The 22219-nt window shown below is 38.4% G+C and overlaps 1 protein-coding gene across 3 annotated transcripts in view; it reads left to right on the top strand.

Moving 5' to 3' along the window:
• Nucleotides 1-22219, top strand: part of PIGU (phosphatidylinositol glycan anchor biosynthesis class U) — a 112947-nt gene that overhangs the window by 52466 nt on the left and 38262 nt on the right. For all 3 annotated transcript variants that reach the window (XM_036902517.2, XM_057502927.1, XM_036902518.2), the window contains one exon: nucleotides 2894-2991. In XM_036902517.2, the coding sequence (XP_036758412.2) occupies nucleotides 2894-2991 (98 nt within the window). The remainder of the gene's footprint in view (nucleotides 1-2893; nucleotides 2992-22219) is intronic.

Below are 22219 nucleotides of genomic sequence, written 5' to 3'. Positions count from 1 at the left end.
GTATTATCTGAGGAGTCATGTCTAGGCCTGCAGGTAGATGTTTTTGGATGATTGTGCAAGCCAAGCCCTCCCTGATCCAGCCCCATCTACCTGCTTGCTGACACTCTATAGATTGTAACTTTATATTGAAGTATAATATATATACAGAGAAGGGCACAAATCATTAATGTACAGTTCAGTGAATTTTCACAAAATGATAGGTAACCACACTCAGATTAAGGAACAGAAAGTTACCAACATCCGCAAGAGTGCCTTTTGTGCGCTCTTCCAGCCATTTCTCCCAACTCTCACCCTGTTCTTGCCATGTTAGCTACTTAGAGTCCCCACCCTCCACCCCCAGCCCACCATCCAGTTTCACCCTCTTGCCTGTGCACAGGCTGTTCCCTTGTCCTGGTGGGCGGGATTGCTTACTCATTGTTCAAAACTCAGGGGTCAGCCTCCCTGTGGGGCGAGGTATACTTCCTTCATTAGTTACTCCTGTTTTCATCATTGTTTACTGGGAGCTCCCTGAGGACAAAGACTGTCTCAGTCACCAGTCTCCCTGGCACCCAGCACAGGCTTGGCACAGATCAGGCCTTTCAAAAATGTTTGCTTTTTGCACGGTTGATCTAAAATATTTGAAACCACCATTAACTTTTATTTTTCATCACCCTTCCCCAAGGATGTATCTTCCTTCTGCCTTCCTAACCCATTCTTCTTGTCCCTTCTTGCTATATCAGTCTTGTCTGAGTCTCTGTGTGCCTCTGTTCTCCCCCTCACTTCTGCTCAGACTGTGCATGTGCCCATCCACACCTTCCCTAGCATCCCACACACCAGCTCCCAACTGTTGCAGCATGACATCTCTCCCCCCGGCACCACAGGCTTCAGCCATCTGATACTCTATTTCACAGAGAGCACTCTGTGCCCAGCCCCCTGCCACAAGTCCTCAACTGCTATTCCAGTTGGTTTCAACTAGACTTACTGTGGTGATCGTTTAGCAATATACACAAATATCAAATCATAAAGTTGTATAACTGAAACGAATATAATGTTGTATGTCAAATTATGTATCAGTAAAGAACACTAGCTTCCTTTAATATGTGTGGATTTTTAAGGAGGATTTCATATGTATCACTGAGTGATGTTCATTCATTTATCATATGTGCCAGGCACTGTGCTAGGTCTTGGAGATTGAAAGTTGAGAGGTTTATTGCCCTTGAGAAACTCACAGGCAATTGGGTAAGAGAGAAAGAGTAGCAATATTGAATGAATTAAGAGATCAGGCACTGGAATCGGCTGAGTGGTGACTGGTGGAAGGAGTGTGGGAGCTGGAGGGTGAGGAATAGGGGAGATGTTGATGCCACATACTGGTAGAAAGAATAGTAGAAGGAGCAGATTTTTCCTTCCTAATGATTTCATCTAAGGAAGGAAGACTACAGATCTTGGGAGCAAGTATTTTGAAACTCACAAGTCCATCCTATAATGCTGTGAGCCATTCCTTCTCTTGTGCCATTGCTCCAGACAAGTAATTGCTGATCACAGGCAATTAGGACAGGATGCAGCTGTGTTTATTTCATCCCCTGGTGTCTTCCAGGGGAGAGAGGCGAAAGTCATGTATTTGTTTTCAACACATTTGTAAGAATGGATGTATTTGGAACATTAGCCTCCCTCTTCTGGTAACAGACAAATGGGGCTCTTCTCTCTGCCACCCCCAGTCTCTGTAGAAAATCATGCTAAATTTAAAAGTTCTTCCTGTTTTTTTCTTCTCTTTTTCTCTGGAGCTGGTTTGGAAGAAGATAAAACTCCTTGGACTGAGTGTAGTAACTAGTTCCTGTTTGTGTAACACCACTGAGAGGATGTCTGTCATTTTCAGTGAACAGGTGACCCTGCACTAACATGAGTGACCATGAATACTGTTATTTTATGAAACATGATTATAAGATCCCAGCCTTGGACTACCAATTGTACTCTACTGATTTCTGGGCCACTTTGAAACCTTTGTTGTAAACTAAGTTTCTCTAGCCATGGTTCAGGGTACTCTGTTGTCTTAAATCATCTGAAAGGGAATAACTTTGGTTTTTAAAAAAAGAAATTAGTTTTTTCTTATGATAAAAACCAAGCATATTCATTATAGAAAGTTTAGAAAGTACAGAGAAGCAAAAATGAAAAATTATACATAATCTGATGATCCAGAGAAAACTACCAGAGACCTTTGTAGTCTAGCTTTTTAATCTTTTTTTTAAATGTGTTTATGCATTTTTTAAAAAAAGGGATCATAATATATATCTTTTATAATCTTCAATAGGATGTTATAAATATCTTTCCATATCACTTCAAAGTCTTTATAAGATCATATTTAATAATTCCATAGTTGCCCATTTTATGTAGGTAGGGAATGAGGACATTATTAATACAAATTAACATACTTTAACTTGAAATAATAAACAATGGCCTGAAGATAGTATATAAGGAAGGGTTGTTATTTAAATAATGGTGGGGTATTACAATATCCAAAGGTACAGGTTTCACAGCTCTGAATAGCAAAAGCAATAATTGTAGGCTTAATCAGTTGGTATGCTAAATAGGACATGGATGTTAATAGACTTGATCTCTTTATTCATTTTTGATCTGAAGTTTTGTAAAATCTTTCTGGGCATGAAAATTTTACAAGAAATATACCTGTGGTGTCTCAGATTGCTAAAAGTAAATGGTTTGGCTTCCTTGACTTCCTTCCCTCAGAAATCAAGCCAAGAAGCTCTCACTCTGTGTGAGTTTGCATGGTACCTTATGTACCAGGAGACATTTGACAGGTAATTATTGGAGCAGTTATGGAAGTTTCTTGTTTTGGGAACTCACTGAGTCTAATCCTGATTAATGAGGCTGGATTATTCCATACATTTATTTCTTTTTATAGGTAGTGCCTTCCTCAGCGCTATTTTTCTTGCGTTAGCAACATACCAGTCTCTGTACCCACTCACCTTGTTTGTCCCAGGACTCCTCTATCTTCTCCAGGTAAGCACTGGCTGACATTTAATACATGGCCTCATCCCTACTTGAGGGAAGGAAGGGCATGGCTCAAGAAAGGCAATGGGACTGGGTCCTCTAACTCACACTTGCTTGCTTCTACTTAAAAATACAAACAGAAAAACTTGACTAACTTAACAAAGTGAGCCTAATAATCATTAAGTTATAATTGTGCATATCATTACAGATGTAGAGTGCATTTCACTTTACGTATTTGTAATTGGGATCTACCAACATCTTGCATTCTCCTTTTCTTACCTACTATTCATAGACTCCTCTCTGAGATCATTTCTTTAACTTTTCTGTGTAACAACACTCACCTTGTAAGGTTCTTATAGGAATTAAATGTAGTGTGTGTAACCTGATGCAGTGCTTGGACTAGAGCGGGTGATCAGTAAATATTAATTGAAGAATACAAATTGCTGACATTTACTGAGAACTAACTACATTCCAGACACTATTCTAAGTGCTCTACAGGCATCATCTCATTTCAACCTCAGAAGAACTTTGTTGGGGAGGTCATATTATTAATCATGTATTAGTCTAGTATTAGCCATATTAGACACATCATAATTGCAAGCAGAATGTTGAGAAGAGTAGTCACTTGCTTTGTCACATGGCCAGCAAGTGATATTTCTGAGATATGAACTTGGGCAGTCTGACACAAGGGCCTGCTCTCTAACCATCTCTCTTTTCTACTCAAATAAGAATATATACATCTTCTCAAGAACAAGTAACTGCTTGCAGGTCCTGCATGGTCCAAATCCATTCTTAGAAGAGAAACATTTCTTAAAAGCATATAGGGGTCAGTACCAAGATTCAAGCCAAGAAATGTCTGATTTCAGAGTCCTTGTTCTTTAAGCATTGTTGCTAAAACTAAGTGTTTACCTCCATTTATTGAAATAAGCCATATACTTGTCATTTTTTAAAATTAAGGTATCACTGATATGCAATCTTATGAAGGTTTCACTTGAGAAAATTGTGGTTTCAGCATTCACCCATATTAAGTCCCCCCCACCCCATTGCAATCACTGTCCATCAGCATAGTAAGATGCTGTAGAGTCATTACTTGTCTTCTCCGTCATATGCTTTTCATTTTAAGTGACTTCATAATATATCTCTGTGTTGATGTACACAGTGATACTGGTTAGCTTGGTCTCTCTTGGGCTTTTTCCTGTTTGGGGAATTTAAGATGTGCCCTAGTTGTCACTAATATAAATATTACAGAAGTTTGTTTTTCTTTAAGTTATTTCCTTCAGGTGTGTCCCTCTAGCTGAATCATTGGTCCCAAAGGTGTGAGAAGTTTTATTGTTGTTACTGTGCAATACCGAAGTGTTCACAGAAAGACTGAACCAATTTGTAGTGCCACTATCAGTGTCTAAACTGAAACGAACTATTTCCTCCCAGGCTGTCAGCCCTAGTTTGATTTGAATGTTAGCTTAATGAATGTATCATCATTCTTTGAAGTTATTTTACTTTGGTTTGCTTTCTAGATTCTTGTTGCATCTGATCATTTTTCTACATAACAATGTGCTGCTTCTACTTACTTTCTTACTTCATATTTACAGTTTATTCTTTGGAAAGTTTGAGTACTAAGAAGAGTGCACAAAACAGATTTTTTGTACAACTATTTATCAGTTGGCTTTTTTATACTATAAAAAAATACGTATTTGTACACATGAAATGACTGAAATTTTTTTAATGGTTTGCCAAGCTATTTTCTAAAGACTCTTTTATGTAAAATAGCTTTTGTATAAAACTCAAGGAAATTTCCTTCTGGCAATAATGGGCAGTACAACTGAGTCATGAAGTCAAGCAGCTCAGCCAGTCACTTATTCAGCCCCTCCCTCCCAGTATTTACTGAGCACCTTCAGTATGCTAAACAGTTTGCTAGACTCTGCAGATACACAACCGTGGAAGGTTGCAGAGCAGGGCCGTGCTGCAGGAAGGCTGCTCCTGCAGCAGCCTGTGTCATGGATTGAAGTGTCATGTCACAGAGGAACTGAGGTTGGGAAAGGTTAGACCTTTGTATTAGATCAGGGTCCAAAACCAGTGTCAGGGGAAATGGAGAGATGAGGGACTGGATGGAGAATTCTAGGAGGTAGAGTTGGCTGTGGGAACAGGGGAACAGGACTGGGAAGAGTTTGAGATGAATTTAAGGGTCCCATTTACGTAGAAATGAAAATCCCAGCCCATACTGTATTTACATGTTTTTATGTAAGTATGTGAAATGGCCTTGAAAGGCATTAGGGCCTTGTGAGTCATGATAGGGTATTTGGAAAATCAATCCAGTCACATCCAGGAAATAAACCCACTTGTTTAAATATGAGGGAGGGAACAGAAGAGGAAATTATCCTTTAGTGCTGAGTTCCTCAGACATCATTAAGTGGACCCATTTGACTTGAGTTTTACAGAGATCCATGGGCTCCTAGAAGAAAAACTAGAACTAAAGCAGCTCAGTGTAAAGCAGCGCCGTGACAATGTGGAGAGTTCCCTGTGGATCGTGGTGTTTAAGCGACAGGCAGAATGGAACCTTGTTGAGGAGTCTTAACAAACCTGTAAGCATCAGCATGGGTAGCTGGATCTGATAATCTTAATAATCCTTTCAAGCCCCAAATCACAATGGATTTGATAGCCTCAAGGAAGTGATAAATCTGCTCTTGACATTTTCTTTTCTCAGGTTTTTTCTGTACCCTCCACCCACATACTTCCCTCTAGGAAAGGTTGTGTAATGTAGTACGTAAGAGCACAGGCTTGCCTGGGACATCTTAACACAGAAAGCAAAGCAATCTCAAAGATTAATGACGCTACATCAAAAGAACAGCGGAATCAGCCAAAGGAGTTCCTACTGGCTAAATTTAGGATATTCTGATCAGCAAAAGATTAATGACTGCAAGTAATTATAAAACTGAGTAAATAAAAATCCTTATGTCCATAGTGATGCTTGTTAAAGGGGCAAGGAGAAAAAAATATATATGCCATCATTAGATGTGGCTATTTTACCAGTTTATTACTCTGAAAATCAATAATCAAAAGGAAAGAACTAAGTAGTTACGCTGTCTTTTAAAAAGGAGCTATAGTTTTTCCCTAGTTGAGGAAGGAAAGCTCTTTACAGAAAAACTCGAGCTTATAACTGTAGAAGGAATTACAGAATGATAAATCACCAGTGAAATTATTCAGTCCAGCAAAGATCATCAATGGATGCTGAAATCTTAGATGAAAGGTATTTGGACAATAGGATATTTGCATTTGCATGGTGTCAGACTATTACCTCCCCCCTGTCCCCTGTATACCCTATTATTTGCTAGTAGCCAAGGGGGAAAATGTACCTTGTATCTTTACAAAGAAGTGCTCTGACGGTTACCACCGTACCCAAGCAGTCCAACTCAGCGTCGCTGACAGTGGGACAACCTGACTTGATGTGTTTCTGGATATGATGCAGCACAAAGCAACAGCCTCAACTCCAAAGTGTCTTTGCCCAAAATGTTAGCCTTAATTAAAGCCTTTGATCTGACTTCTGGTGTTTAGGAAGTACATGAGCAGAAGAACAAGTTAAATGATAACATGAGGAAACAATAAAACAACCAGAATGTAGGACAATCTATAAGGCACCTGGTCGGGTTCACTTCAAAAAGTCAATGTCATGGAAAAAGAAAAAGTGGAGGGACTGGTCTAGATTAAAGAAACAGTAACCTGATTAAATAGGTGAGTCTTGATCAGATTCTGGTTTGTAAAAAAACAGTTATAAAGGATGTTTTGGGGACATTTAGAGTATTTTGAAGATAGATTAGATATTAGATAGTGATAGGGAATTACTGATTTCTTGGGTGTGATAATAGTGTTGTGGTATGTCATTGTTAGGAACTGCAAGCAGAAGTGTTTTGGGGAGAAGTATCTCGGTGTGTAGAAATTTCATACACGCAGAAAAATTATACACACAGATTTAAAAATGGCAGGGTGTTAATATTTAAGTGGCAGATGTATGTTTGATTATTGTATTATTCTTTCTACTTTTCTGCATGTGTGAATATTTTATAGTAAAAAAGTTGGGAAATAGAATATAGGAACTGAAGTTGTCTTGGCTTAGATTCTTACTAGCTCTGTGACTCTGGGAGGTAACTCCTTAACTTCTTTATGCCTCTGTTTCCTCATCTATAAAATGGGGGTAATATAATAGTAGCTACTGCAAAGGGTTAATACATGTCAAGTATTTAGAACAGAGTATGGTAAGAGTTTAATACATATTGGTATGGTTATTACTGTTCAAGTATTCATAGAAAAGGCCTGGTCACCAGTCTGGAGGTACTTGGGGTGATGATGGGAAAAGAAAATTCATATTCTAGAATCAGAGGAACTGTAAAAGTTAGTTTATATTTTCTCCTTTGACAGAACAAATCTGCCTCTGTTCTGCTGGTGGACTTTCTAGAGGGTACAAAGGCAGGTGGTGGACATGCTAATATCTGATCAGTGTCGGGGCAAAGCTGCTTTTCTCTTCCTTACTTGAGACACAGGAAAGCTTCAGGATCAAAGAAGGGGGTGCTGCATCTGGCTCCCTGGTGAGTCACTTATGAGAATGGTAGTTTAAGCCCATCTATTCCCCTCCCTGAACTTTACTTTTCCTCTGACCTTGGCTTAGGACTTAGTTTTCAAATCAGGGACAAACTTAAAATGTTATGATCTGATAGCATGCAGGAAAAAATAGAGGGCCCTAAAGCACAGAGGACCAAGAGGTCACAGTGAAGGAAGGATATGCTGAGTGCACAGTACCTGAGGCTGAAGCTGTGAAACTGACAGAGGTTCAGTCAGGGAAGGCTCTAGTTCCTTCTTCCTTTTTCTTGGGATTCCTAAAGCCTTGGACCCCCTTAGATGGTTTGAGGTACTAATTTTGTTTGAAAAAATAGTAACAGAAACCAGGAGAAAATACCTTGAGTACTCTAAGGGGTTTTGCTTTAACCCAATCTGACCTCTTGTCTTTGAATTGAAAAGGTTAATCCTGTGGTGTTTATACTTTCTGGAGCTTTGGAGCAGATCACGTGATACTGGCTTACACCAGAGGAGCCAAACCTCAACCAAGTCTTTCTTGATAACTGGTCCCTTCCCCAGGCTTTCTTTGGGGCCTTATTTAGACTGTCACATCTTAACTCTTTTCTTTCCTCAGCAACATTCTGCTGTCTCTGCTTCCAGGAGGGGGCAATGCTATTAGCTTCCTTGCTTGTTAGAACAGGTAAAAAATGAGGGTAAGAGCTTGATCTTGCATGTGCAATAAATGTTTTACCAGTTTTGTTGCCTCTAATTACCTGTCATTTAGAATACATCTCTTGGGTTTCATCGTGAGATTCCGAGAGTTCAGGTAATAAACTTTTGTTAGGTTTCCAACTCTCTATAAATAGAGTTTTTTTTGAATGTTCTCAAAAGGGTTTTTTCTGATAACTAATATTTTTCCTTTTTTCTCATGTCCTAGAAAGAAAATGGTTTCTGTATAGAAAGTGCTTTTTTTCCCCTAATGCTTTAGAGAGTTGGGAGGAGGGAGATAATTATACATTTCTCTCCTTCTTATTATAGTTTGGCTTTTCTTCAAGCAGTCTTGGAATTTTCTTACTTCCCTAAATATTTTTATATATTAGTAACAATGTGACTTTGGGGATATAACTACTGATTAAAATTTTAAGATTGAGGCACATTGCCCATGGACTATATCTGGCCCAGACTTGTTTTATTTGATATTGGTCTTCAGTTATTTCAATTAGCTGTCAACATTTTCATGTTAAAAAGCCATCTTGACTTTTGAAAAATTGGAAGACCTCTTCCTTTGGACAAGGCTTACCCCCTAAGTTTACCAAAATCCTTATGCTTCGTCTCTGTCACATTTCAGTCATTTGTTTCCTGCCTAGCCCCTATAGGTGTTTGAATGTGTGTATATATATGTATGTGAGGTGGGGCAGGGACATGGGACAAGCATCATGGTTAGCTTTTCCTGTTTATGATGAAAAGTGCTGAGATATAAAACAGTATAGTAAGAACAGGAGGGACCCCATCTTAAGGCTAAGATTCCATTTTAAAAGGCAGACAGTTGAGAAGTAAAATTCTTAACATATTCTCTGGTAATCAGACAATAACCCAACAGCCTACCTTAAGGCAGGGCAAGCAGTCTTAACTGATATGTTCCCACTACTTGAGGGTAACCACTATCTTGGAGAAGAGCAAGATAAATAAATGCTTTGTATTGGATTTATTTAGCAAAATTAGCTGGAGGACTGATAATAAAGGAAAGGAGACATAGTGTCTCACCAGAGATAAGCATCTTGAGACTACAAGTCAAGCCTATGCCCAACAACCCCCCCTCCACTCTTTGCCCCATTCTTGAAAGCCTTGAAAGACAGAATCTCCAAACTTTCAGCACACCTCCTCTCTGAGGACACCTGCACTTCCTTCCCTTAAGTGCGTACTTTCAAATAAAGCTTTCTCACTGCTCAAATTATTGCGTTTTGTCTCTTTGCTATTTCATTTTATTTCCAAGTCTTCACTTTGTCTCTGCTTACTCCTAATAAGTAGGAAGGGGCTGCTAAGAGCTCAGATTTGGACCTGCAAGTTTCTGTCGCCTGGGTGACCCGGATGAAACTGCAGCTGTGCGATCTGCTCTTAGTAGCCTACCTGAAAATCTCCTTTCTTTGGGAAGTTCTCAGAACATAATCTCACTCTATCCTGTTCTCCATGGCTCTCCCAGATCCTGGGGTGGTAGGGGCTAGTCCCCATGCCGTGCAGATCCACGCAGACACAGAATGCCGGGTGACCCTGGCTTCAGGAGTTGGCAAGGGAATCTGCCCTAAGCCAAGAAGTTTCCCTCTCTCCCTCTGCACTTTTTCTGTTCTCTGCTGACTGCAAGGCAGCTGTCATTCCCTGCTGCTTTTGCTCTAATGAATTCCTTCCTTACCCACACTTGTCTGACCTGTTCGAGATTCTTTCTCATCCAGAGTCAAGAACCCTGCCTCGAGGTTTCACCTGGTGCACAGAGAGAGACCTCCCCAGACGCAGCTACCCGACAACATATGTGTGTATGTCTATGTTTATGTCTACTAAAAGGTCTGGAAACAGTGACCAATCCAGTATCAATGATACTGGATGAGCTCAGACTATAATCTTATAATACCATTTATAAGCATTAGAAAAAACGTGAGTTTCTTAGAGAAGTGGCTGATCTAGATTTAGGACAGGAAATATTCTGGATGATCCTAGAACTCTGTGATACTAGATAACAAGGAAGCTACTATCAAAGGCTACTGGGGTCATCTCAGAAGGACTCAGGATTCAACTTGGAGACTCCCATTGATGAAAGATAGACAGTTTGAGCTTCATTAGGATAAGAATTACAGTGGATCAAAATCTGAAAATATATTTAAATCTAGGTATTCATAATGATATTAAAAGGGAAACCCAGTTGGTCAAATGAGAATTAAAAGGGAACCAAATTATTACCTTGAAAACTGGATAAGTAAAAGGAAAAAATTAAGCATTTGTCCTGCCTTCCTTGTGCCACTAGGAAACCTATATTAGATGAGAAGAACTGTGTCTTTATGAAATTATTCTATCTTACAAATGAAAACAAAATCATTTTGCAACCCCATTGACATAGGCATTGAATGTTAGTTAATAGCTTCTAACATCAAAAACCAAAAAAATATCATGCCTCCTGATGGAAGAACGTAACACCAGCAAAGTTTTGCCAAGGGGATCAAATCCTAAAGACAAGGTATGTAATTAACAAAAGCCAGATTACCAGATTGTGGGAAGTTCTATAGGTTAAATGCTTGGATTCCTCAACAGATGAATTAATTGTAAGGGGAAATTAAAAAAAAAAAAGACAGGGTTGGTTGTGGGGTGGGGTGGAGGACCTGTAAATTAAAAGAGACTTAAAAGTTGTATCTTAAAGACTTTAAATTTTTTTTTAATGGGCAAGACTACACTAGTGTAAAGGATGCAAATCTAGATGGAAAGCCATTGAGAAATGCAAGGAAGTGGTTATAAAAACCAGGATAAATGGTTACTTTAGAGGGAAGATTGGATTGTGATTGGGATGGGGCACAGAGAGATGGATCTGTAGTTCTTGAATCTTATGAAGTGTTAACAGAAAGTAATGAAACTACTCGATTCCCAAAACCTGGATTAGAGATTCAGTTTATACCTTTACAGCCAAACAAAATGACAGTGAAGCACCCTGGTTGTGCCTCACCAGTAACAGTTAAGATTTCCAAGGCCCGGAAGAGGAAGAGTAATGAAATGGAGGAGAGTAGTATATTTTCAGGCTGGTGGAAGAGCAGAAACAGTATTAACCATACTCCTTAGGCTCTCTGTCAGGGCTTGGTGAAATACAAAAATAAGAAGAAAGCTACACCCAGAACTAATTTGAAGTCCCCTGTTTCTGAGCATAGAAATTGTCCTCTCAAAAAGGAACAAAAGGTTTCCACACATCCATCATCTAAGAAAACATACTCTTTGCGGAGTCAGGTATCCACAGTTAGCATAAACTTGGCCACTAAGAAAAAAGAGGGAACACTACAGAAATTTGGAGACTTCTTACAACATTCTCCAACAATTCTTCAATCAAAAGCAAAGAAGATAATTGAAACAATGAGTTCTTCAAAACTCTCAAATGTAGAAGTAAAGAAAATGTGTCTCGACCAAAGTGGGCCAAACAGATATTATACACACATGAAATTTCATCCCCTATGGATATATCTGGGCAAATGATTTTAATGGACCAGGATGAAGGTCCATTTAATGGATGAAGGAAAGTGATCATCAGATTCTCAAACGATGACTTTAAAGTAAAATGGCTAAATAAATCACTTATGCAGAATATTTTATATTCATAATCATTGTAACTTGCATCCTGACTTTCTAAAGATAATTGTATATATATTACTATGTGTTAAATCCCTCTGTATAAATTTTATACATAGTAAAAATTTAATTGAATAAATAAATCATTAAAAAAAAATTACCAGATGTGGAAATCTCCTGGCCTTATGTCTGTCTGCTGTATGCTTTGTAAAAAAAAAGTTATATATTTGTTTTATGTGGTTTTCTGTTTTTGTGTTTTATTTAACAATAAAAAATTTTTAAATAATTGATCAGAATGTTTAGGGCACCCTTCTTCCAACCCTTCTATTTATATACTTTACATTTTAAATTGGCATTTGATATTGAACAGAAGAGTAGTTAAAATGAATGCTCATCTGTTCCCTCAGAAATTTGCAATGTGGACCTCTAGAGTAAGTTTGGCTCTAGGGTTTATAAATAACAAGCCATCAAAGGATTGCTTGAATTTCTTATTTAAGAATTTCAGGCATGCCTCACTTTATCATGAGTCGTCCTGAAAGGTTACTTTAGTTTTAATCAAGCCCAGTTTTTATAAGTAGACTCAGTAAATATTCCACATTACTTTATATTTTCAGGGCTTCATTCTTCAAAGCAAATCTGGCTCCAAGACTCAAGTCTTAAAAACCAAGTTGTATCTAAAATTCAGTGCACACTTTAAACCACAAATTTTCCATGAAAAAAAATTGTTTTCCACTCAAACATCGACAATAACACTTCCGGTCCAATAAAGCACTGAGAACATGGTAGCAAACCAAAATCAGGGGGCTGCTAATGGGATTTGCAAAGTGAAACCTCATCTCCTGGCTCTGTGCTTAGGCCTGATGTAAGCGTGCCATGTAGAACAGTCCACCTGATTCAGTTCTTTATGGCTGTCTTTTTCACTTCCCACCTTATTTGTATTCAAATACCATTAGTAGGGAATAAAGGGTAAACAAAACAAAATAAAACAAAATTTTTACTTTTGAGGGTTTTTGTTTTTTCCCCCTTCCCTGGGCTATGGTTTCCTCCCTCCTTCCCTCCCTTTTTTGCTAGATGGCAGAATTTTTTGGGAAGACATCAAGATGATCAAAGGCAGGTAGAACTCTAGAAGGGCTCTAAGAAGCTAGGTGCCTTCCTCTGAATTTATCTATGGATGCCTCTTCTTTGTTGAATTATTTTCCATTCCGAGAAATGTACTATTCTCTTGAAACTTTGTTCTTTTAGAGCAGCGTTGTCAATAGAACTCTTTGTGATGGAAATGTTCTACACTATGTAGTGTCAGAACAGTAGTCATGAGCCACATGTGGCTGTTGAGCACTCTTAAGTGTGCCAGTGAAACTGAGGAACTGACCTTTTAATTTTAAATTTCCATTAATTTAAATAGCCACATGTGGTTAGGGGGTAGCAAGCACAGTTTTAGAGGTAAGAGTAGAGATAGTATATGCAAACTTAAAGAGAGGCCATAGGGTTGATCAGGTTCCTCTCCCCTCATACGTGTTAACAGTGATGTTATCTCCAGCTTACATTTCTTGACTGATTTCCCATTCTCTTTGAAGTCTTTACCATGAAGTTAGGATGTCTATAATTTATTTTGAAATACCACGCAGACCATCTGATATTATATGTTCCAGTTAGTTTCAGCCTCAACTCAGGGGACAGTGAGTACTTTAATGAAACATCCACACCTCAGCGTGGGCATCTAGGACTATATCAGAAAGGCCACCTCCACAGGTAGCTACAGTCAGTACTTCAGCTCTCTATAGCTTGAGCTACACCTTTGCTAGTTAGCATATGGATGTGCAAAGCAGATTGGATTTTTATTGGTGACATTAGTGTCTACTAATTAGCAAAATGTATATTAGAAGTAGGCTCTCATTGGTGAAATTGAAGTATTCAAAAGAAGTGGAATTGATGAAAATATTTTAGAGACATTTTCTATACTTGCATGAAGAGGGAATAAGAATCTAGGACAAACATTCTTGCTTATCTGATGTCCTTGAGCAGGAATCCTGATAACAAAGGAGAATAGATTTGGTGGTATATACTTTGTTTAGCTTTTTAATTGGTTTTAATTAACAGATGGTATTACAAAGTTCGAAAGTTTAGCTTTTTAAGGATGGCCACTTTGAGACTCCCAGAGTTAATGAAACTTTTGAAGTTTAGGCCTTAGAAATCTTTTTGGTAGTTCCTAGGATGGTGGTCAGCTTCTCTTTATTTCATAATACCTTCTATCTGCTTTGTGCTGATGCCTGTGATTCCAGTCCAACCCCACAGGGTTCCCTTTAGTCTCTTTTTCCTTATTGGTAACTTCCTTCTCTAACTCTGAGAAACCTAACTTTCATTGTCTGCAATATATTTGTTCATTTGTTCAATTCTAGTACACATATGGTAGTTCTAGAATTGCTGTGAAGAATACTGTAACAACTCCATTTACTCACTCGGTTAGAACACTATCCATAGTTATTGCCTTTAGCCTTACAGTGTTCTGTCAAGTTACTGTTTCTCATAGTCACTTAGGTAGATTCTTTTCTTCCCCCATGTGGCCCTTCAGTGTGGTTATGTTATTAATTTATTATACAGTTAGGTTCATTTATTACTGTTTGTACTCCTTTTGGATTTCCCTTACATCCTGGTTGATCTTAGTTATTTATTGTGAAATATTACTGTGGTTCTAAAAGTCAGCCTTACAAAAGATATATTCAGAAAGGTATAATTCTCTCTCATCTCTGCTAATTTGTGCTTCTCTTTCTACTTTCCTTGTTATTTCAAGTAGGTATTCTCTTTAGTTTCTGGTTTATCCTTCCTGTATTTCTTTTGTATAATATTTTATTATTTATTATTATATTATTTCTTGGAAATTACTACATATTGATACACAGAGATCATCTTCTTTTTATAGCTGTATAGTACTCCATTGCATGGATACATCATTGTTTATTCTCTCCTATGTATGGGAATTTCAGTTGTTTCCCATATTTTGCAATTACTGGATTCAAGGTAAATATAAGTAGTTTTATTAGGTCTTTTCAAATTTCCCTCCATAAGGATTGTACAAATTTTTCATTCCCACCAGGAAAGTAGCTGCTTTCTGTCAGCCTAACCGTCTGTGTTGTCACATTAAAAAGTTTTTCAGTCTCATTATGAGAAATGGTATCTCAGTGTTGTTTTAATTTGCATAAGTGAGTTTGAACATTTTTTCATGTTTGTGGACTGTTTATTTCTCCTCCTCATTTTTCTGTTACATTAAGGTCCTTTTCCCCTCAATTTTTAGAAATCCTTTATATTTTAGGAGTATTAATCCTTTGTCTGCAAATATTTTCTTCCAGTTTTTTCATTTGTCTTTTGACTTTGTTTATGGTGTTTTCCTTTAACAGCTGTAAGTCCGGGGAGAGGAAATCCTGGGGAAAAATACCTCTAAATAAACTTTAAAACCCATTTATTGTTTACAAACTGAAGTCTAGGGCCATCTCTCTCTCCTCTGCTCCTGAAGAAGCAAGCAAGCAAGCCAGCTCCTCCCTTTAAATTCTCAGGTTCAGACACACCCTAGGTTGCCCAGGTAATTACCCATTGACATGGAGATGAACTTCTCTCCACCCCTGAGAATATGCAAATACACTAAAGCCAGTTGAGATACTCTGGAAATGTTCCAGTTTTACCTACAACAGCTTTTATTTTTATCAAGGCATAATCTACAATACCCTTAGTTTACCAATTTAAAATGTACAATTCAATGATTTTTAGTATTATTCAGAGTTGTGCAGCAATTACCACAGTGAATTCGAGAACATTTTTATCACCCAAAAAGGAAACCGCAGGGCTGTTAGCAAGCACTTTCTGCTTCTCCCCAGTACCCTTCTCTCCGCCAGACCTAGGGAAACACTGTTTTATTTTCTGTTTTTATAGATTTTCCTCCTAGCCTGGACAGTTCATATTAAATGGAATCATACAATATGTAGTCTTTTGTGACTGGCTTCTTTAAGTTAGCATTCTGTTTTCAGGGTTTATTCCTGTTGTAGCATGTGTTAGGGCTTTATTCCTTTTTATTGCCAAACAATATTCCATTGTATGAATATGCCGTATAATATTTATTCATTCACCAGTTGACAGGCCTTTAGGTTGTTTCTACTTTTTGGCTATTATGAATAATGTTGCTATGAACATTCATGTACAGATTTTTGTGTGGACAGTATTCTCATCATATTGATGGTACTTTAATTATGCAGAACTTTTCATTTTTATGTAAGCAGAGTCAATCAGTCTTTTATTGCCTCTGAATTTTGAGCTTTTCCCTATATCATGATTAAAGATGAATTTACTATGTTTTTTCTAATACTTTGTGGTTTCATAAAAAATAAGGTAGATCAGGCCATATATGATAAACCCACAGCTAACATCATACTGAACAGCAAGAAGCTGAAAGCTTTTCCTCTGAGATCAGAAACAAGACAGGGATGCCCACTCTCCCCACTGTTATTCAACATAGTACTGGAGGTCCTAGCCACGGCAATTAGACAAAACAAAGAAATAGAACCATCCAAATTGGTAAAGAAGAAGTTAAACTGTCACTATCTGCAGATGACATGATATTGTACATAAAAAACCCTAAAGACTCCACTCCAAAACTACTAGAACTGATAACAGAATACAGCAAAGTTGCAGGATATAAAATTAATACACAGAAATCTGTGGCTTTCCTATACACTAACAATGAACTAACAGAAAGAGAAATCAGGAAAACAATTCCATTCACAATTACATCAAAAAGAATAAAATACCTAGGAATAAACCTAACCAAGGAAGTGAAAGACCTATACCCTGAAAACTATAAGACACTCTTTAAGAGAAATTAAAGAGGACATTAGCAAATGGAAACACATCCCATGCTATTGGCTACTAAGAATTAATATCTTCAAAATGGCCATCCTGCCCAAAACAATATACAGACTTGATGCAATTCCTATCAAATTACCAACAACATTCTTCAACGAACTGGAACAAATAGTTCAAAAATTCATATGGAACCACCAAAGACTCCGAATAGCCAAAGCAAACCTGAGAAGGAAGAATAAAGTGGGGGGGGATCTCGCTCCCCAACTTCAAGTTCTACTACAAAGCCACAGTAATCAAGACAATTTGGTACTGGCACAAGAACAGAGCCACAGACCAGTGGAACAGAATAGACACACTCCAGACATTAACCCAAACATATATGGTCAATTAATATACGATAAAGGAGCCATGGACATACAATGGGGAAATGACAGTCTCTTCAACAGATGGTACTGGCAAAACTGGACAGCTACATGAAAGAGAATGAAACTGGATCATTGTCTAACCCCATACACAGGAGTAAATTCGAAATTGATCATAGACCTGAATGTAAGTCATGAAACCATAAAACTCTTAGAAAAAAACATAGGCAAAAATCTCTTGGACATAAACATGAGTGACTTCTTCATGACCATATCTCCCCGGGCAAGGATAGCAAAAGCAAAAATGAACAACTGGGACTACATCAAGCTGAAAAGCTTCTGTACAGCAAAGGACACCATCAATAGAACAAAAAGGTACCCTACAGTATGGGAGAATATATTAATAAATGACAGATCTGATAAAGGGTTGACATCCAAAATATATAAAGATCTCATGCACCTCAACAAACAAAAACCAAATAATCCAATTTAAAAAATGGGCAGAGGAGATGAGCAGACAGTTCTCCAAAGAAGAAATTCAGATGGCCAACAGGCACATGAAAAGATGCTCCACATTGCTAGTTATCAGAGAAATGCAAATTAAAACCACAATGAGATATCACCTCACACCAGTAAGGATGGCTACCATCCAAAAGACAAACAACAACAAATGTTGGCGAGGTTGTGGAGAAAGGGGAACCCTCCTACACTGCTGGTGGGAATGTAAATTAGTTCAACCATTGTGGAAAGCAATATGGAGTTTCCTCAAAATGCTCAAAATAGACATACCATTTGACTCAGGAATTCCACCTCTAGGAATTTACCCTAAGAATGCAGCAGCCCAGTTTGAAAAAGACAGATGCACCCCTATGTTTATCACAGCACTATTTACAATAGCCAAGAAATGGAAGCAACCTAAGTGTCCATCAGTAGATGAATGTATAAAGAAGTGGTACATATACATAATGGAATATTATTCAGCCATAAGAAGAAAACAAATCCTACCATTTGCAACAACATGGATGGAGCTAGAGGGTATTATGCTCAGTGAAATAAGCCAAGCGGAGAAAGACAAATACCAAATGATCTCACTCATATGTGGAGTATAAGAACAAAGAAAAACTGAAGGAACAAAACAGCAGCAGACTCACAGAACCCAAGAATGGACTAACAGTTACCAAAAAGAAAGGGACTGGGGAGAATGGGTGGGAAGGGAGGGATAAGGGCAGGGAAGAAGAAAGGGGGTATTACGATTAGCATGTATAATGTGGGGGGGGGGCATAGGGAGGGCTGTGCAACACAGAGAAGACAAGTAGTGATTCTACAACATTTTACTATACTGATGAACAGTGACTGTAATGGGGTTTGTGGGGGGGACTTGATGAAGGGGGACCCTAGTAAACATAATGTTCTTTATGTAGTTGTAGCTTAGTGATAACAAAAAAAGATAAGGTAGATCGCTAACTCATTTGGAGTTTAATTCTTGTGACTGGTGTAAAATATAGATCTAGTTTTGTCTTTTTCTAAATGGTTATCTAATTGTCCTGGCATTATTTATTAAAAAGCCTATCTTTACCCCAGTGATATGCCACCTTTGTCATATGCTAAATATCTGTAAGTATTTTGGTCTAATGCTGGACTTTCTGTTTTATTCTGCTAGTCTGTTTATGTACCAGTGTTGTACTAGTTTAATTACAGAGATTATAGAATATTTTAATAGGGCTAATCTCTCCTCCATGATTACTCCTTATCACTGTTTTCCTAGCTACTGCATGTTTGTTTTTCCATACGAACTTTCATATCATCTTGTATAATTCCATAAAATAGCTTTTGGCATTTTTATTAAGATTGCATTCTTACATTGAATTTATAAGTTACTTTAGGGAGAACTGACGTCTTTACAATGCTGCATTATCCTCAACAAGAACAGGGGATATCTGTCTGCTTGTTCAAGTCTACTTTAGTGTCTTTCAGAAGTGTTTTAAAATTTTTCCTTAAGTAGGCTTTGCATATCTCCTGTTAAATTTAATTCTGTTTTATTTTCCTTGGTGTTATTGTAAATGTGTTTTTCTCTACTATTGTGTCCTCTAATTGTTTATTATTTGTGCATATGAAGATAATTTGTATGTTAATTTTATACCCTGTACACTGATTTTTCTTTTTACAATTTTTTTATTAAGGTATTATTGATATACATTCTTGTGAAGGTTTCACATGAAAAACAATGTGGTTGCTACATTCACTCATATTATAAAGTCCCCCCATACCCCATTGCAGTCACTGTCCATCAGTGTAGTAAGATGCCACAGAGTCACTATTTGCCTTCTCTGTGCTATACTGTCTTCCCCATGAACCCCCGAACACCATGTGTAATAATCATAATACCCCACAATCCCCTTCTCCCTCCCTCCCCACCCACCCTCCCCCACTCCTCCCCTACCCCTCTCCTTTGGTAACTGCTAGTCCCTTCTTGGAGTCTGTGAATCTGCTGCTGTTTTGTTCCTTCAGTTTTGCTTCATTGTTAACACTCCACAAATGAAGGAAATCATTTGGTACTTGTCTTTCTCCGCCTGGTTTATTTCACTGAGCCGAATACCCTCCAGCTCCATCCATGTTGTTGCAAATGGTAGGATTTGTTTCTTTCTTGTGGCTGAATAGTATTCCATTCTGTATATGTACCACATCTTCTTTATCCATTCATCTACTGATGGACACTTGGGTTACTTCCATATCTTGGCTATTGTAAATAGTGTTGTAATAAAAACACAGGGATGCAGATGTCTTTTTGAATCTGAGAACTTGTTTTCTCTGGGTAAATTCCTAGGAGTGGAATTACTGGGTCAAATGGTATTTTATTTTTAGTTTTTTGAGGAACCTTCACACTACTTTCCATAATGGTTGAACTAGTTTATATTCCCACCAGCAGTGTAGGAGGGTTCCCCTTTCTCCACATCCTCACCAACATTTGTTGTTGTTTGTCTTTTTGATGCTGGGCATCCTAACTGGTGTGAGGTGATATCTCATTGTGGTTTGTTTGTTTGTTTGTTTTCCATTCATCTTTCTTTTATTATTTTTGTTTTCATTGTTTTCATGATATGTCTTTACTTGCTATGAATTCCCCGGGGTGCATAAGAATGCGGGACTCTGATCTCTCCCCCAACATCAGGGTCAATGGAGGTGCAGATTCTGGGCCAGACCTTACACCCAGCTACTTCTGAGTAAGCCCTTAGCCTTCTAAGAAGCCATCCAGCTCTGCCTGACCCCTCCACTCAGGACTCTGCTGCCTTGGCCTTGCCTGGACACAGACTTCTTTTGTGGTCTTCCTATTCCGGGGATCGCTTCTGAAGTCCTCTTCTTCCAGATCATTCAGCATTCAATCTTCCCTGGTTCTGGAGTGCACAACCTCTGACCTTCTCAGATTCTAGACTGCACAACCCCCGGCATGGTCTGCTTTAGACCTCACATCCTCCAAACCCCCTTGATTCCAGTCTTAAAATCTTCAGCTCTTTCTGGTTCCAGACTTCACAACCTCCAACTCTATATTCTCGTACTTCATGGTCTCCAAAATTGTCTGGTTCTAGGCCCCACATCTTCCAATTCCCGCAGGCTCCAGAGCCTATGACCACCAGAGTCCTCTGGTTCTAGAACTCCCCCTGACATACTCTGATTCTAGACCTCTTCCCTATAAACCCCCCTTGTTCTAGTTGTCACATGCTCCCACTCCCCCTGATTCCAGATGTTACAACCAATGATCTCTGATTCTGGGCCCTTAGCCCCAAGCTTTGTATCGGTTCTAGTCTTCCTGATCTGTAATACAATTTGTTTCAAATTCAGATGTCCTAATTTCAAAAACATTTTGGTTCTAAACCTCATCATGCCCAGCTTATTCCTTTTCAACTCTACACTCAAGACTTGCTTTTCCCATCAAAAGTAGTAAAATGAGTTCTATATCTTGAGCTTATAACCAGTATTTCCAGACCCAGGCACCACACTCCAGTTCTCTATTGCTGTAGACCTCATGACCTCTACCATTCACTGGTTCTAGACTACACAACATTTAGATCTTGCAATTTCTAGGGCCTTCTGATTCCAAATCTGATTTTCTCTCTTTTCACTGGTTCTAGAACTTGGTCTCAAATGTCTTCTGATTCCAGACCTCATCCTATAAATTCCCTTGGTTCTAGACCTCACAATCCCTAGTTCTTCTTCACTCCAGATCTTACAACTCCAAATTAACCAGGGTCTAGAATGCAGCCTTCAAACATCTTCTGATAGACCTTGCCTTATTGCTTTCTCTCATTCTAGACCTTCCAACTCCCAACTCCTGGTTCTAGACCTTTTTTTCTTTTTTGGTATCATTAATGTACAATTACATTAGCAACATTATAGTTATTAGACTCCCCCCGTTATCAAGTCCCCACTCGGCATACCCCATCACAGTCACTGTCCATCAGTGTAGTAAGATGGTATAGCATCACTACTTGTCTTCTCTGTATTGTACAGCCCTCCCCGTGATCCCCCCTACATTATGTCTGCTAATCGTAATGCACCTTTTTCCCCCTTGTCCCTCCCTTCCCACCCATCCTCCCCAGTCCTTTTCCTTTTGGTAACTGTTGGTCCATTCTTGGGTTCTGGAATCTGCTGCTGTTTTGTTCCTTCAGTTTTTTTCTTTGTTCTTATACTCCACAGATGAGTGAAATCATTTGGTACTTGTCTTTCTCCACCTGGCCTGTTTCACTGAACATAATACCCTCTAGCTCTATCCATGTTGTTGCAAATGTTAGGATTTGTTTTCTTCTTATGGTAGAATAATATTCCATTGTGTATATGTACCACATCTTCTTTATCCACTCATCTACTGATGGACACTTAAGATTGCTTCCATTTCTTGGCTATTGTAAATAGTGCTGCGATAAACATAGGGGTGCATATGTCTTTTTCAAACTGGGCTCCTGCATTCTTAGGGGAAATTCCTAGGAGTGGAATTCCTGGGTCAAATGGGATTTCTATTTTTAGTTTTTTGAGGAACCTCCATACTGCTTTCCACAATAATCAAACTAATTTACATTTCCACCAGCAGTGTAGGAAGGTTCCCCTTTCTCCACATCCTCACCAACATTTGTTGTTGTTTGTCTTTTGGATGGTAGCCATTGTAACTGGTGTGAGAT

This window comes from Manis pentadactyla, chromosome 5, assembly GCF_030020395.1.
Source record: "Manis pentadactyla isolate mManPen7 chromosome 5, mManPen7.hap1, whole genome shotgun sequence".
NCBI lineage: Eukaryota > Metazoa > Chordata > Mammalia > Pholidota > Manidae > Manis > Manis pentadactyla.
The sequence above is the reverse complement of the archived record's forward strand: the minus strand, read 5'-3'. Positions and strand labels throughout refer to the sequence as shown.